Source organism: Lepisma saccharinum, chromosome 15, assembly GCF_977018435.1.
Source record: "Lepisma saccharinum chromosome 15, izLepSacc3.1, whole genome shotgun sequence".
Lineage (NCBI taxonomy): Eukaryota > Metazoa > Arthropoda > Insecta > Zygentoma > Lepismatidae > Lepisma > Lepisma saccharinum.
In genome coordinates this window covers 5,834,028-5,849,324 of record NC_139243.1, presented here as the reverse complement: position 1 = coordinate 5,849,324, position 15,297 = coordinate 5,834,028, and the positions used below count along the sequence as shown (strand labels likewise).

At 39.9% G+C, this 15,297-nt stretch overlaps 1 protein-coding gene across 1 annotated transcript in view; it reads right to left on the bottom strand.

The window, feature by feature from the left end:
• The window catches only part of LOC145999378 (ankyrin repeat domain-containing protein 54), a 33,969-nt gene extending 19,259 nt beyond the window's left edge, over window positions 1–14,710 (bottom strand). Inside the window, exons 1-3 of the mRNA XM_083136323.1 lie at window positions 14,097–14,710; window positions 11,732–11,855; window positions 8,123–8,245 (exon numbers count right to left, since the gene is read on the bottom strand). Of these exons, the coding sequence (XP_082992449.1) occupies window positions 8,123–8,245; window positions 11,732–11,855; window positions 14,097–14,369 (520 nt within the window). The 5' untranslated portion in view covers window positions 14,370–14,710. The remainder of the gene's footprint in view (window positions 1–8,122; window positions 8,246–11,731; window positions 11,856–14,096) is intronic.
• Window positions 14,711–15,297: the final 587 nt, after the last annotated feature.

Below are 15,297 nucleotides of genomic sequence, written 5' to 3'. Positions count from 1 at the left end.
AAAAGATCAAAATACCAAAGAAAATAAAAAAACACAAAAAGAGAAAAAACGAAAAAGAAAGAAGAAAAAACACAAAAAAGAAAAAACACAAAAAGTCAAAACACAAAAATACAGATATATGCTGTAAGAAACGTAGAAAAATGCACGTACAGCATGAACACACACATAACAAAAATACTTAAAATACAGAAAAGTCGGTCGGTGTTTGTCCTACAAATTTAGATAAAGAAAGGTTTCATTCTATTTTCTTTCCTTGTTTTCAGTACTGGTAAGTTGCCTCCAGAAGATGCTTTCTTAATTTTGATTTGAAATTGCCGAGAGAAGAAGAGTTTCTTATGTCATTGGGGAGGTCGTTCCACGTTCTGGTGGCAGTGACAGTGAAGGAATTTCCGTAAAATGCTGTCTTGTGGGAGGGGATGGTGAGCAGGGAGTTGTTTCGTGAACGGGTAGCAAAGGTGTGTGCTGCGCTTAGGGGTTGAAATCTTGAAAATAGGTAAGGGGGTTCTCTTGAATGCACTATTTTGTAGAGTGCTGTAAGAGCGTGGAAGCGACGGCATGTTGAAAGGTCGAACCAGCCTAGGTCTTTGAAAGCTGGGGTAAGGTGGTCAAAATGTTTGGTGTTATAAATAAAACGTACACATGCATTTTGTATTCGCTGTAGACGTCTTGCTAGTTCACCGTTGAGGTCAACATACGTCAAGTCGCAGTAGTCTATTTGCGACAAAACTAGAGATTCCACAAGTGTTTTCTTTACCTCTTGTGGTAAGATGTTTTTTAGGCGGTACAGTGAGTGTAATGCTGCATAAGATTTCTTGCATATGGCCTTCACATGGTCACTCCAGGTGAGGTTTTCGTCCACAACAATTCCTAGGTCTTTGACCGAAAGTGATAGTGATATGGGTTTTCCGTCTACAAGAATGTCCGGGATGGAGGACTTCGCTGTTGTGGATATGAGGTGCCTTGAGCCAATTAAAATACATTTAGTTTTCTCAGCATTTACTCGTAGACCGTTTGCCTGAGACCACTTGCAGACGTTCATAATATCAGCGTTTAGGGCTTTGATGGCCATATTGATGTTTGTTTTAGGGAACGATAAGTAACATTGGACGTCATCAGCGTACAGATGGTAATTCGTTGATTGAAATGTTTCCGATATATCATTTATGTACATGGAGAACAGTAGCGGAGACAAAACGCTTCCTTGGGGTACACCGCAATTTATCGGCAGCCATGACGACTTATTTTCAGAAACTAATGTGCATTGCTGTCTGGCTGCTAAGAATGATCGAGTCCAGTCAACAGCGGGTTGGGAGAAGTTGAAATAAGATGACAATTTTGCCAGCAGGATATCGTGGTCGACGGTTTGGAAGGCTTTGCTGTAATCGAGGAGAACCAACATTGTCAGATATCTCTTATCCATTGCTGACCTTACGTCATCCACCACTTTAATGAGCGCTGTGCTGGTGCTGTGTTGTGGGCGAAAACCGGACTGGAAGGGGTTTAACATATTTTTCGATTTTACATAATTAAAAATTTGCTCGTGCACGATGTGTTCAAATACTTTTGACAAAGTGGGGAGAATACTGATCGGTCGAAAATCTTGAGCGCTTACTGGGTTGGTGATTTTAGCCAGGGGGCGTATGTGAGCGAGTTTCCAAATATTTGGGAACATGCCAGTATACAGGGATGTGTTGAAAACGTCTGCAATTGCAAACGAGATGTGGGAAGCGATACATTTTAACATGTTTATAGAAATTTCATCTGCTCCGGTTGCATTAGATTTGATTTTATTAATTGCAGTTTGGACCTTAGCATGAGTTATAAAAGAGAAATCAAAACAATTTTTGTTTTTGCTTTTGTGAACACTTATGGAGTCGATCGTACGTTTCTTAATTTTAGGATTTATGTCTGATGAGTTCTGAAAATGACCATTTAGTTCTTCAGTGGAAATGCCAATTATTTCATTTCTATCACGTCTTTTCCCAACGCCGAACATTTTAAATTTGTTCCACAGCGATTTCGGTTGCGATCTATAGTTTAAGAGTTGTCCGGCAAAGGAAAACTTTCTCTTTCGTATTTCCTGCGTGCACCGATTCCGAAGAATGCGGTATTCTTCGAAATAATCACGCACTGACTGCAGGTTCGATTTGAGTGCGGACTTATATTGCCTGTATGCTGCATCCCTGCGGGACATCAGCTGCAGGATCTCGGGGGTAATCCACGGGCTGGGAGGTCTCGCAACTCTCTTTCTTTTCACGGGCACGTGCTTGTCGTAAATCTGTAGGATGAGGTAGTTCAGGAAGTTCACTTTCTCATCCACCATTTGAAAAGAAGCGACCAGGTGCCATGGCATATTTTCTGCTTCGATATTCAGGGCTTGAATGTCAAGTCGTTTAAAATCTCTGAGGGAGATTACTTTTGGTTTGTATTTATATGTTTTAAGAGAATATGATATAAAAATAAGATCGTGCTTCGATATGCCTGGGACTGGGAATTGTCCTAAATTTAGAATTTTTTGTGGGTTAGTAGTTAATATGTGGTCAATAAGAGTTTCGCTTTGTTGAGAACGATGTGTAGCTTTTAACGGGCAGGCTGACAGGTTGAGAGACGATATGGTGTCTTTGTAATTCCGTACTTCTGGTTTGGAGCTCAGGAGGTCGAAGTTTAGGTCGCCTAATATAACACAATGTTCGTATAATGGTAAAAATTTGGATATTTCCTTTTCAAAATTTTCAAAAACTGTTTTTGGGGGTCGATACACTCCGCTGAGGAGGATTTTCTGGTTGTTTATATTTAGCTCAAGTATCAAATATTCCGAACTACCCGAGTATTCTCCTTGAGAACAAGAGAGGATTTTTACGGGAATGTTTTCTTTTAAATATATTGCACAGCCCCCTCCCCTTTTGTTTATCCTGTCGCAACGATAAAACCTGTATCCCTGCATTTCGACCAGGTGATCTGGGATCGCTGGAACAAGCCAGCTCTCAGAAACAAGAATGGCATCGAAGGACAGAGGCGCAAATATCGTCCGGAATTCGTCGTAGTGGGATAAAAGACTCTGCGAGTTGACGTGCGCTGCATGGAATGCCCTTGGGTGTTTGACTAGCTCCTCCTTCAGTACCGTTACAGCAGGGTGAGAAGGGCAAGGAGAAAGTGAGGGAGGGGAGACAGGGGGTTGAGCGCTGGACTCGCCTTCCATTTGGCATAGCTGCCGAAAATAGACTGTGGTTGGACTTAGTGTTGCCATATCTTCTAATTTGTTACCCAAACACGGCGCGTCTGGCCTGGGAGAGAGGGAGGGAGAGAGAAGAGAAAGGAGATATATATGTATATATTGTTGGACTTACCAGTACTGAAACCAGGATTCTCTTGCGGCATGGATAGAAGTAGACGTCCACTGGAGAACACACTCATGTTGTTGACTAACATTTGCACAGATTTAATATATATGTATATGCTATACATTTTTGGAGGGACACACACAGACTCGACACAAACACATAAACTTCTACGAAAACACATACACATACATAAACACATACACTTAGATACGAAGACACAAACTAAAATATAAAAGTAAGCAAAAACACGCGAACATAGATAAGTATCTGGCTTGGTGGCGATTATGCAGTTCATCATTGCACTTGGCTTCTTCTTCACTTTAGCGTTACAGAAGAGTTTCAAACTCGCGAGCCGTGTTGATAGTTTTTCTGCCGTTGCTGCCCTGGATGATGATCCGGCCATCGGTGGTCCAGCAGTTCCTCACCCCGAACGTCTCCTTGGCGTGGCGGAGAAGATGTTGTCTCGTCGCCGTCAGGGACTCAGTTATCAAAAGGCCGGTTCCTTTTAGTTTCTTTTTGTTTTTATACACGTGTTCCCGAGTTTGGTACCTCAGGAACTTAACGATGATGGGGCGGTGTCCCTGCTGCACAACTTCGGCCGACATCCGAGTACGTTTGGGGCCCAACCTGTGCAGGCGATCCACATCGAAGGCGTTAAGACTGATGCCGAGTTTCGATGAAAAAGTGTCCGTGACAACCCTCATCGTGTCCTCGTCTGGCGTTTCCGAGATTCCATGGAGGAGAAGGCAGTTTCTCCTGCTATACTGCTCAGCAGCGTCTGTAGCTTCCTCCTGTGATAGCATTCTGCTGTGCAAACTATCCATATCTGATCGAAGCTCCAATATCTGGTTCTTAAGATCCTTGATTTCTTCTTGGAGGCATTCGAAGATGGTGCTGTTTGAAACTGTCTCTGCGGCGGCCGTTGTTACCGTGGGCTGACACTGTGGCAGGGACTTCAAAGCCTCCGACACTTTGGAGTCCAATTTGCTGAGAGTTGCCTCCAGAAAACTGCATCTCTTGTCCAGGCTGCTGCTGTTTTTCTTTTTGGAGGCCATGCTCGTCCGTAGGTAGCAACACTGAGTCGGAGGATCGTGGTCACCGTTTGAGGACTGTGTTATTCGGGCAATCCGATATCTTGTAACTGGTAAAAAAGCTTCTTTTTATGGCCCTCGGCTTTCAGTTAGACAGAGTTTGTAGCTCACATGAGTCTGAGGGACTCTGGTTGTATTTTAACACATAGCACTGATTGAAAAGTCAATTTGTACCAGAGAAATGTGGAGGTGAAGTTCAGCACGATAATAGACACAGCCGATCCCGTCCGCCATCTTATGTTCTGTTGGATATTGAACTGCCGCAACACCACAAGCTTGCACAAGTTCTCTATGACACTTAACAGCATTTCTTTCACAGGCAGCTGGTGTTGCCCCAGTCGAATTTGTTCATGCCTCCATTTGAACTTAGGAAGTTCAACATCTGAGCGAGCTTACATTATCTGTGACTTGCACAAGATTAAGAATATTCGAGAATTAATCTGATTTTATTAAAAACAACAAAATTAACCATTATGTAAACGTTTTTGGAATTTGGAAAATGTACACTGTTCCACAAAACTTAAGGAACACCAAGGGATTGTGATAGCAGCAGAGTATTAGAGAATATTTTAAATCTTTAGAATAACATTATAATAAAGTATCCTTTTGCACATAATCGTCCCAAGTTTATTTAAGTTTTGGCACGCTATACTGGCGTATGTAGAGAGGGGTTTATGAGGCTGCAGCCCCATCCGAAATTGAGAAAAACAACATTTTGCGTTCATATGTTCGCAATTTACGTGGAGCACTTGGTTCGGAGTTGCTGTTTGTGGATGACAATGCTCGCCTGCACCGCACACATATTCTGTCGGAATTCCTGGAAACAAAAGACGTCACCCGTATTGAGTGGCCTGAATGCTCACCGGACCTCAATCCTATCGAGCATGTTTGGGATGCTCTTGATCAGGGCTTATGAACACCAATAAGGTACACAAAGTGAACCCTGTTTTTGTGTTTGTTTCCTTCTCTTCCCTTGGTGTTCCTTAAGTTTTGTGGGGCAGTGTATTATAAAGGTATGTTATTTACAACTTTAACTATTTTATGTAAATATTGTAAAAGTCTATTTTAAATGTCATAATTATGTAAATCCATAGAAACCTGTAAATATCCACCAAGTTCCTTGTTTTTTTGTAAATAACTGTAGTATAAAAGGAAGCTGGTTTTCTGTATATTGGGGCTTTCTTACCCTATTGCTGGTATCATAAGTTTACCTTGTAGGGAGAACTACCTGGTTTCCGGATGTTGCAATTTGCTTGGGCTAGTTTCTCATAACCTGCTGCTTTGGCTCTAGTTGCTTGCGATACCAAAGTAATTCTGAAAAATCTTGGAAGGGTTACCCTTCTCAGAATTGTCAACAAATCTGAGTCACTTACGTGAAATTTAGAAAATTTCGCACTTCCGCATTGCACAATTTAATGGTTAAATCCTATTAATTTCAAAGATCCACTGTCTTCATTCACAAAAGGGTACGACGTTTGAAGCGAAGATGGTACCGCGTCACTGCATTGTTTGTTCCCAGGTGGCAGTAGTTGCGATTTCTCCTGTTAGGAGGCGCTGGCGTGCGCATCTTGGTTTGTGTCATCTGCTTCCTGTTGTCAGGTGGCGTTGGTAGTTGGGGGTTGGGGTGCTGGGCCGTGCTGTTCGGCAATGTGCCGATCCTGTTCCCCGCATGGCTGGAGGGGGTCAAGTATGTGCACTGCATCTTTTCTTTTTCAGGTCGGGGATCTTTCTGAGGACAGGGTGTCAAGTTGGGTGTCCCTGTCCATTGTACAGGTTCAGTGCTGGTTTCTGTTGGATGATAGCATGGGTTTCTTTGATGGTGTTATCTGTGACAGAGCCATTTGGGTGAAGTATGGATATGGAGGAGATGGTGTGGTTAGTGGAGTGGTGTGTCGTTTTTAGCATCTTTTACGTGTTCGTTGATCCGTTCTTGGACAGTGCGGATGGTTCTGCCAATGTAGGTGTTGTGGCATTGGCATGTGGTCTTGTAGACACCAGGGGATGCAAGTTTGGGTAGGTAGTATCTCTTGAAGTTGGGTAGTGCCCTTCCAATTTGGGATATGGGTTTGTGTGCCACTCGAATGTTGAATGCTTTGAGGGCCTTGGCAAATTTGCCAGTTGTGGTGGGGTGGTATGGAAAGGCGATCCATTTGGGTTTAGGATTTTGGTACGGGTTATCTCTGTTTCTTGGGTGTCTGAGCTGGGCTTCTGTTTTGCGCACCACATGGACAGTTGGCGCTCGGTGTAACCGTTGTTTAGGCCTATTTCAGTTACGCATGCTATTTCATCATGCAGGTCATCTTATGTGAAGCTGTGTGTGAAGGCTCTTCTGTAAACAATGCAGTGACGCGGTACCATCTCCGCTTCAAACGCCGTACCCTTTTCTGAATGAACACAGTGGATCTTCGAAATTAATAGGATTTAACCATTAAATTGTGCAATGCGGAAGTGCGAAATTTTCTAAATTTCATGGAAGTAATTTTAAACCGCGTTTACTGCAACCATCATGAAATCTGAGTCAGTTAACCTAAATCTAAGATTGCCAGGGATTAAGTATCATTGTACATTATTGATAATAAACCAATCTTTATTGGAAGGAAGTTCCATACCTTTTCACTACTAAAAAACTTAAGAAAGGTATAAAATCCGACACCAGTGACCAAGTCAGGGCTGCACTTTAGTTACCCAATTAAGCCAACTGATAAGTCCGATCCAGGGTAACTTAGTAATCAGACCTAAGCCCTAGAGGACCAGTGTAGGTGCGTGTCAAGCTTGTATTATGATGAACGCAATTTGTTCTTTTCGTGAGAATGTTTTAGAGCGCACTACTCAATACGGATACAGCCAGCACAGTGCTGCCACCACAAGACAATCTGTGGAATACGACATGCCACATGTAGAGGGGGGAATAAAGTCATTACCTGAATCCAGTGAACAGTGGACACATTGTTGAGTAATAATTTTTTTAATGATCCTTGTACATTTTCTATTCCTGATTACGGCACATCCTGTGCAAATTTGGAGAGTAGAATACGTTTTCAGAATTGAAACAGTTTTAGAAACTTTCTAATATGTAAACATATAGCCAACTGTCCCTGTGACAAACTACATTGAATGTTCAACGCACAATCTCAATACTGAAGATGTCAGGTTCGAATCCTGACCTGGGCATGACTGTTCCTTTGTGAATGCCTGTTATCATAAATGCAGAGTAACATTTTCTGATTTGAAGTTACAACAGATAATTGTAAAAAAAAAAAATTGAAAATGGATAAATATATACTACCGTTCCCGTTAAATAAAAACATGAAATTACAGTAATTTATGTTATGAAAGTATTACATTTTTGATGCATCTGAGTTCTGAGGTGGAGTGATTATCACAGTGCATTACAATGTCAGGGGTTCGAATCCTGACATGGCCAAAAGTGGTAGAAAAGCAAAGTAAAATAAACCAACTCAATCAACTGTTTGGATGAGAATTTGATTCTGTGATCTTCCACTATTCACAATAATGAAAAAGAATTCCTATTTAAAATTTTCAGAGCCTATTTTCCACACTTTTATTGCCCTTTTGCCTGCCCATTTGGGCAGCATTTAGTGTCCATTAATTCAAGATCCAGTTATCACCACATGAATGGCAACTTTTCCACCACCTTACAAAATATAATTTCAATTAACTGATAATTACCTAGAGGCCCTTTCAGCTGAGCCATCGTGTCCCGTGCCGATTTGTGCAATCGGTACCTGTACATCCTGGACTTGCACTCAGCAGATTCATATTTTGTGAATATACCAAAAGGAAGAGATGAACCTGATGGATGAAAAGAGAGAATTAACTACAGTGTAATTGATTACGAAAAGCAATACTGTTAGTGAATTTTAAACCAACCAATAGCAAATATAAGTACTAGCTACTAACTTTTTCACACCTCATTCAAGAAAAAGCTCTAAAAGTTAGTCACAGTGTTTACGCTTGTGTATGTAAAAACCATAACCCGTGGCTCTACAGCCCTCGAAGGGTCTTGGCCTATCTCCCCCCCCAATTCTACCTAGAGGTGTGGAGATCTCCAACCAGTCGGAGTCCAAAGCACAGTGCCTTGGGGTAGCCTCCTTGATGGCACCCCTTTTAATCAAGGGGTCCCAGGTTCGATACCCGGAGGAGGCACATAATGGTTCGGATCCCACTATAAACTGTAGGTCCAGTCCCGATTAGCCTTGCTGTGCATAAAGTGAACATAAAACACCAAATCAAACAACCACAGCATCTTAGTGTATGTTGTGTGTTTGAAATTTTGAAAACTGTGGAACCATACATACTCAAGCATCAGTAACTTGGGACAAAACACATAAAATCCTTCTCCGATACATATTCGACACATGCATAGGTTATACTTGCATCTGTGTATTATTTAAGAGATACAGGTTACACCATGCGACATCAACTTCCTGGCATGATAATGTTTTCATAGCATTGATTTTAATATGTTGTGCGATGGAAAAATAAATGACAGTGGCAACCATGATTCTGCATTGCATGACTGATGTACAGAGTAAAAAAGGTTTCGGAGTCTAATTTCTCATGGTATCAAAAAGAGACCTCAGCGAGCAAAACGTTAACAAGAAAAGTTGTTCCCGATTTCTACTACCTAAAGTTAATTCGTTGATGTTGCAAAGCAAGTCTAGAAGGTGTATAGAGCATCTCAACCTTAAAAGTCAGTATGGGTTAAATGGAGCACGGCGTTGCCAGATCAACAGATGGAGGAGCATCAAGTCGCTGTTAATCGCTAATGATTGTGACAAATTTACTTCCTTAATATAGTATAGGAAATCTTCAAAATCTACGTATTTGATGCATTTTGAAAGAAAAAAATAGTTACCTCAAGATTTGCATGTAAATCTTTATATTTCGATGTAACTATTTACTATTTTACATTTGCATTATATGTGTAATACACACAACAATCGTTACTTCTTTCGTTGAATGTTGTATCTTTTACATAAACAGAATGAAATAAATACAAAAACAAACATTAAGATATATTTTTTTCCGGAAAATAAAGCACACTGCACTTCCTACGAACTGGGGCACATGCCTGCAACTGAATTGTAACCTTGGTGGTGCGCAATGAATTTGATACGCGAGACAGCCCACATAAACAAACTACTATTGCGGAATAAATAATGGTGCTGTGCAGAAACAATGCATTCTAAAAATAACTTCAAACAATTGTCAACACTTTTCTTGCTTGGTCTGCACGTGTATAAGTTTCTCCCTAACCAACTTTTTCGTGTTATGGTCTGATGATTTAAACAAAATATCCAATGTATATATATATACAGGGTGTCATTTTAATGGCGGCCACGGACCACAGATTCATATAGAGGACATCAAAACAAACAACTTTTCTCAGTAACATCTTTCTCGTTGGTGCGTCGATTCAACGCTACAGCTGTTCAAAAACGACCATTTTGCCGCCAGGATGATGGCAACCCAACACAACATTTGATCGTATCTGTGACGTTATTTCCTGCGGTGAAACAGCACATGGCAGGGTTGCAAGGAACACGTAAATTTTGTTAAAAATTACAAACTACCAACCACATTATTAGCTGTAAAACAAAGCGAGAAACGCGTCCAGTAGACCGACTATCATAGCCTACCAGCCAGAAGATCAGCAATCATCTCAGGAGAAGGGGAAAGTGAACCAACGATATGAGAAATGCTACAAAACCTATTGAAAATGAAGTGTCAGTATCGGATTTTGTCTCAGCCTACATGTCAAATATCAACAACAATAAATGTTATTGGACTTACAGCTTACCAGCTTACATGTGGCTGTTTACGCCCAACTACATGTCAAATATTTGCAAATCTCTGTGCAAGGTTAATATCTATAGGTTTGTGTCCAGATACCATGCGGTACTTTTGTACTGATAAGGGAAGTATCCGAGGTTCATGTTGTTACATTACGGCTAAAACACGTACAACCACAGTAACAATTTTATGATGAATCAGTAACGAATGTCCTGTTCACAGCTGCAACTACTACATGTGTATCTGATGCATGGATAAACACAGTCGTCGGAGAGCTTGTATTACTACTACATATATCCCTGTATTTTCAACGATTTTTGCCACTTGCCTCATAATGCCCTGAATATACATTATATTAGCCTATGTGTTGCTTAAATTTGGAATTTTGAGTTCTTTCATTTCTATTTTGTCATCTGTTCAGTGTGTTACAGACAACTAGTATCAGAAGGACGAAGTGGATACACTAAATTGTAGATGCCAACTTGGTAACTAGATTTGCAAATATTTGACATGTAAACTGAGGCAAAATTCGATATGACCACTTCCACTTGAGTTCTATTTTATTTCTATCATTTTTCGTATAGTTTGTTTACTTCCTGTTACGTTACAGAACGTGTTTTCTCGTTTCGTTTTACGGTACATAATGTGGCCGATTGTAGCTATATCATTTTTCACAGAACATGTGCGTTCCTGGCAACCCTGGAACGCATTGCTTCACGACGGGATATGACGTCACAAATGCAATCAAATGTTGTGTGTGGTTGCCAGCATTCAGGCGGCAAAATTGGCTTTTTTGGGCGTCTGTAGCGCCGAAACTACGCACCAACGAGAAAAATGTTACTGAGAAAAGTTGTTTGTTTTGATGCCCTCTGTACGTTTCCGTGGTCCGTGGGCACCATTAAAATGACACCCTGTGTATATATATAACTCTCCTCATACGCAAATTAATTTACTCTGGCGAAGAATATCATATCTACAAACACCATAGATCCCATAGAAAAATAAACTGGTGAAGTTGCTCAAGCGGTTTCATATTTATGGCTTTTGAAGTATTTACTAGAAAAAATTAAACGTTTTGCAAAATTGCATAATTATGGAAATTTCAGATCACGTGAATTTATGACAGGTTATATAATGCCGTCATTAAATAGAGCATAAAAAAACTCTACAGGATAACGATTTCACTGTTTGAAATTTATGACTTTTACATTACATTTGTACTCCATTTACTTCCATACTGACTATTAAGGTTGAGATACTCTATAGATAGACATAAGAGACAGCCGACCTCCCTGGTGGAGTGGTTAGCACAGCACACTACAACTCCTGGACTCCTCGCTGTTTTTTGTGAGTGTCCCTTTATCAGTTTCATCATGTCAGTCATTCACATCATCGCCATTAGCCAAAAGTGGCAGAAAAGCGACACTAAATAACAAAAATCAAAATAAAGTAAAAGACATAAGAGAAAAGAGAAAAAAATACTTTTCACTTCATATCCTTGTCCAGGTCCCATAGTTGACACAAGATTCACGTAGCTTAGGCAGGCAGGTGGCTCAATATCATTCCCCGTCTCCGGCTTTAGAAGTGGAAGCCGGAATGACAAAGACTGCATAAAAGAAAAACAGAAGGTTAGCAATACAGTCAATACCACCACTGTACTAATTATTGTTAATTGTAAACATTGCTTGAACAAAATATAATGCACTATACAAATAAAATACACCCTGATCTACAGAGTGGGCGAAAAGTCCCTACTCACTGCTACGCGGGTAAATAATGGATGGAATTATGAATGACTTTGTTGTGCATTTTGGAAGATCGTCACCGAATCGGAAAACTTTATTGAGGTGGGCAGACAAAGCTTGTAACGGGAAGTGTTCTTGATGGAACACGTAGCGGGTGGCCAAGCACTCGAGCCGAGACTTGTGCTGCCGTGGAAGAGTTCGACAATGTATTGAATATGACCTAATGGTGATGGTGATTATTACTTTGTCCCAATACACCTGTGTAGCAGTGGATAGGGACCTTTCACCCACTCTGTACAAAGCAGGCGAGAAGTCCCAGTACTCTCACTTGCATGCATCCTGTGGAAACCATGTTGAAAACTGCACGGCATTTGGTTGCTTGGGAATCATTCTATTTTCATGGTTGGTATCCCTTCTCTGAGGTTACTTGTCTGTTGTTGCACCGTGGCTGATGTTGAACAGACACAATTACAGTGCTGAGGAGCGGCTAGTGACGTGTGTGTAGGTGCATGAATAACAGTGCACAAGACAAACAATGTACTGTAACGTAATGTAAAGTTTCCAAGTATGTCATAATCAGGGAAAAAAAAAACACAAACTACATCAGGCTTTAGCCCCCTTTCCTCACGATATACTTGTTCTTTTCTCCTTTGGCAAATATGGTCTAAGAAATTAATGAAACGAACTAAGATAAAGCAAGATAAATATGATATTAAAACATTTAACTTATTAATTAACATAAGATTGGATTAATAGCATAATTAATTCTTGTGCCAGAGCGATACAACTGGGAACAGCATACATTCTAATATATGGCCCACTCTACCATATTGCCGCAGATTTTAAAATTCAGCTAGCAACAGTGACAAAAATTATAATGGTATGTTTATTATTCTGATTTAATAACACATGTGATACAGAAAGCACACAAACATTAAGACATATACATAGTGTGCTTGTTATTTTAATGAAAGGTAATGGAAATTTCCATAAGGAAACTTGAAATATTAGAAAAATATATTTTTTTAGCACTGAATTTGAGAAGTCAGGCACCGTGGTGACCAGGCACCACACACTTTGTATTTTTTTCTACCTATGGTTATAATGTAAATAAATTGATGCATATGTTATAATAAATAAGTGTCATGTATATATCTAGGGGTGACATGTACTATGTAATATAAGGAGTGAATTTACAATACCGGAAGGATCTCCAAATTTTTTCATATAAGTAAGTAATACTAAGTTATGTTGTAATTATGTTTACTTAACCTAACCGAACCTTACCGTGAATGGTTTGTGGAGCTACACATGAATAGTGTGTGGGGCACCCTAAAAAGATCTCAGTTTTGTAGCACTTGAGCGACAAATTATAACTACAAAACCGTGATCAAGTGTCCTAACTTACGAAAGAAAGAACTTTATTTCCTACCTTCAAAGTCGCCATCTTCCTCACACCACACAGATTACTAACTTCCGCCATTCTTGCGTGAATGTGAAGTGATTCGCAACAAATATGGTTTCCACGATTGTATACAGAGAACGATCGCGGTAATTGAAAAGATTATTTTACAACTTCTACACGTCAAATAACAATTTCAACACGTTACCCCCACATGTTAACCTCGGACACTTCATAGGGACTACGCATTTTGTGAGTATAAGAAGTAGGATAGAAATTACATTTCTTTTTTTTCAGTATTAGAAACAAAATCTTCTGGTAAATATCGCGCATTGTCGGTTGCAATCACGGACCCCCTTTTCTTCGAAATTCTAAACGTGACCGCCAAATATTAACTGCAGATTCGTGATTAGGAGCACAAAATCATTGAGTATGCGAAATATGGACGAAATTGGAGAAGGGTCCGGTATTGTAAAATCATACCAAAAAAACAACATAAAATATGCTGTGCAATGTTTCAATCACAATGACTGTTTACATACATTATTCATTCTTGTTGTATTATTTTCACATCCTATACCTAACACTTATGAAACGAGTGGTTGAATTTTGGTTCAGTAGTAGTATTATGGAAAACAGAATGAATCTGATACCCATGTACAAAATAATTTCGCGATTCCCCATGTCTTCTAACACTCACCATTTCCTCAGTGACATCATTCTTAGTATCTCTCACATTAGTGTCTGTATCAAATGTTGATGATGACGATGGCATTGCCCTGACAGTTACTGTTGAAGTCACTGGCCTACTGAATGCAGATGAAAATATGGAACTGGATACTGAAGAGGAATAATTTACACTTCCCTTGGTCGGTGGAGAATTGACATCCAGGGAGGCGGATTGAGAATCGTGGGTAACTGAACTATCATTGCTGTCATTGCCTGTTTCCACACCGGAATCGACGGAAGTCATCTGTAATGAATAACTGTCTTGCAAGCAAATTAAAAGCCTGTCGACTAATTAATTTCCATAGTTCTCACTAAAAACTGGCAACAAAAGTAGGTCTAGTTTCAACGCACTTGCTTTCTACTTATATGAAGGTTAACTCTCAGATATACTTAGAAATGAAGTTATCACAGATGCACAGTTCCTTTCTAATGTATGACACAACACTTTGATAGTAACAACGTGTTACAACATTTTGTTTTCAACGATGTAAACAAGACGAAAAGAGCGATCGACGCTACCAAAACAAGTGCCTGTCCCAAACATAGGTTCGCTGAGCTAGCCGGTCACAGCCAACTATCATGCGCTGGTATCCTTAGAACGAGTTTCTTACGTTTGTTATTCGCATGAGATGCGCACTGATTGGTCCGATATCAGCTGTCCTTACGATGGCGTAGAAATTCACTCACCAAATCATTAATTGATTACTGGATTCAAATACTATGCAATGAACAAAATATTTAAACATTATTTTAACTTTTCGGTAAAACTATCAAAGCCGGGAAATGTCTGTAACTCGTTTATTCTGTAATTGTTGACATTCGTACTTACCTATTCTGCATTGCGAAAGATTGTTTAACAAGGGATTTCGCTTTTTTTTTTTTACGAAATCAGTATCTATTGTCGGCATATCGAGTAATTATTGTTCGTTCTTTTCTCGGCTATGACATTTTCACCCTTAATCTTATGTTTCACATGGGGATTAATGATTTGCTTGTTATGATGCCGTTTACTATTTTTCAACTTTGAGCTTTGAGGTATCATGTGCTCGTTTATCGTGCGCCTATACTCTTTCCTGACATTGAGTGTTTCTAGGGGATGGTAAAAATGTCATAGCCAAAAAAATTGATTTATTCAAATTTACAGGTACTACTTTCGTTAAGAAAAAAAAGGC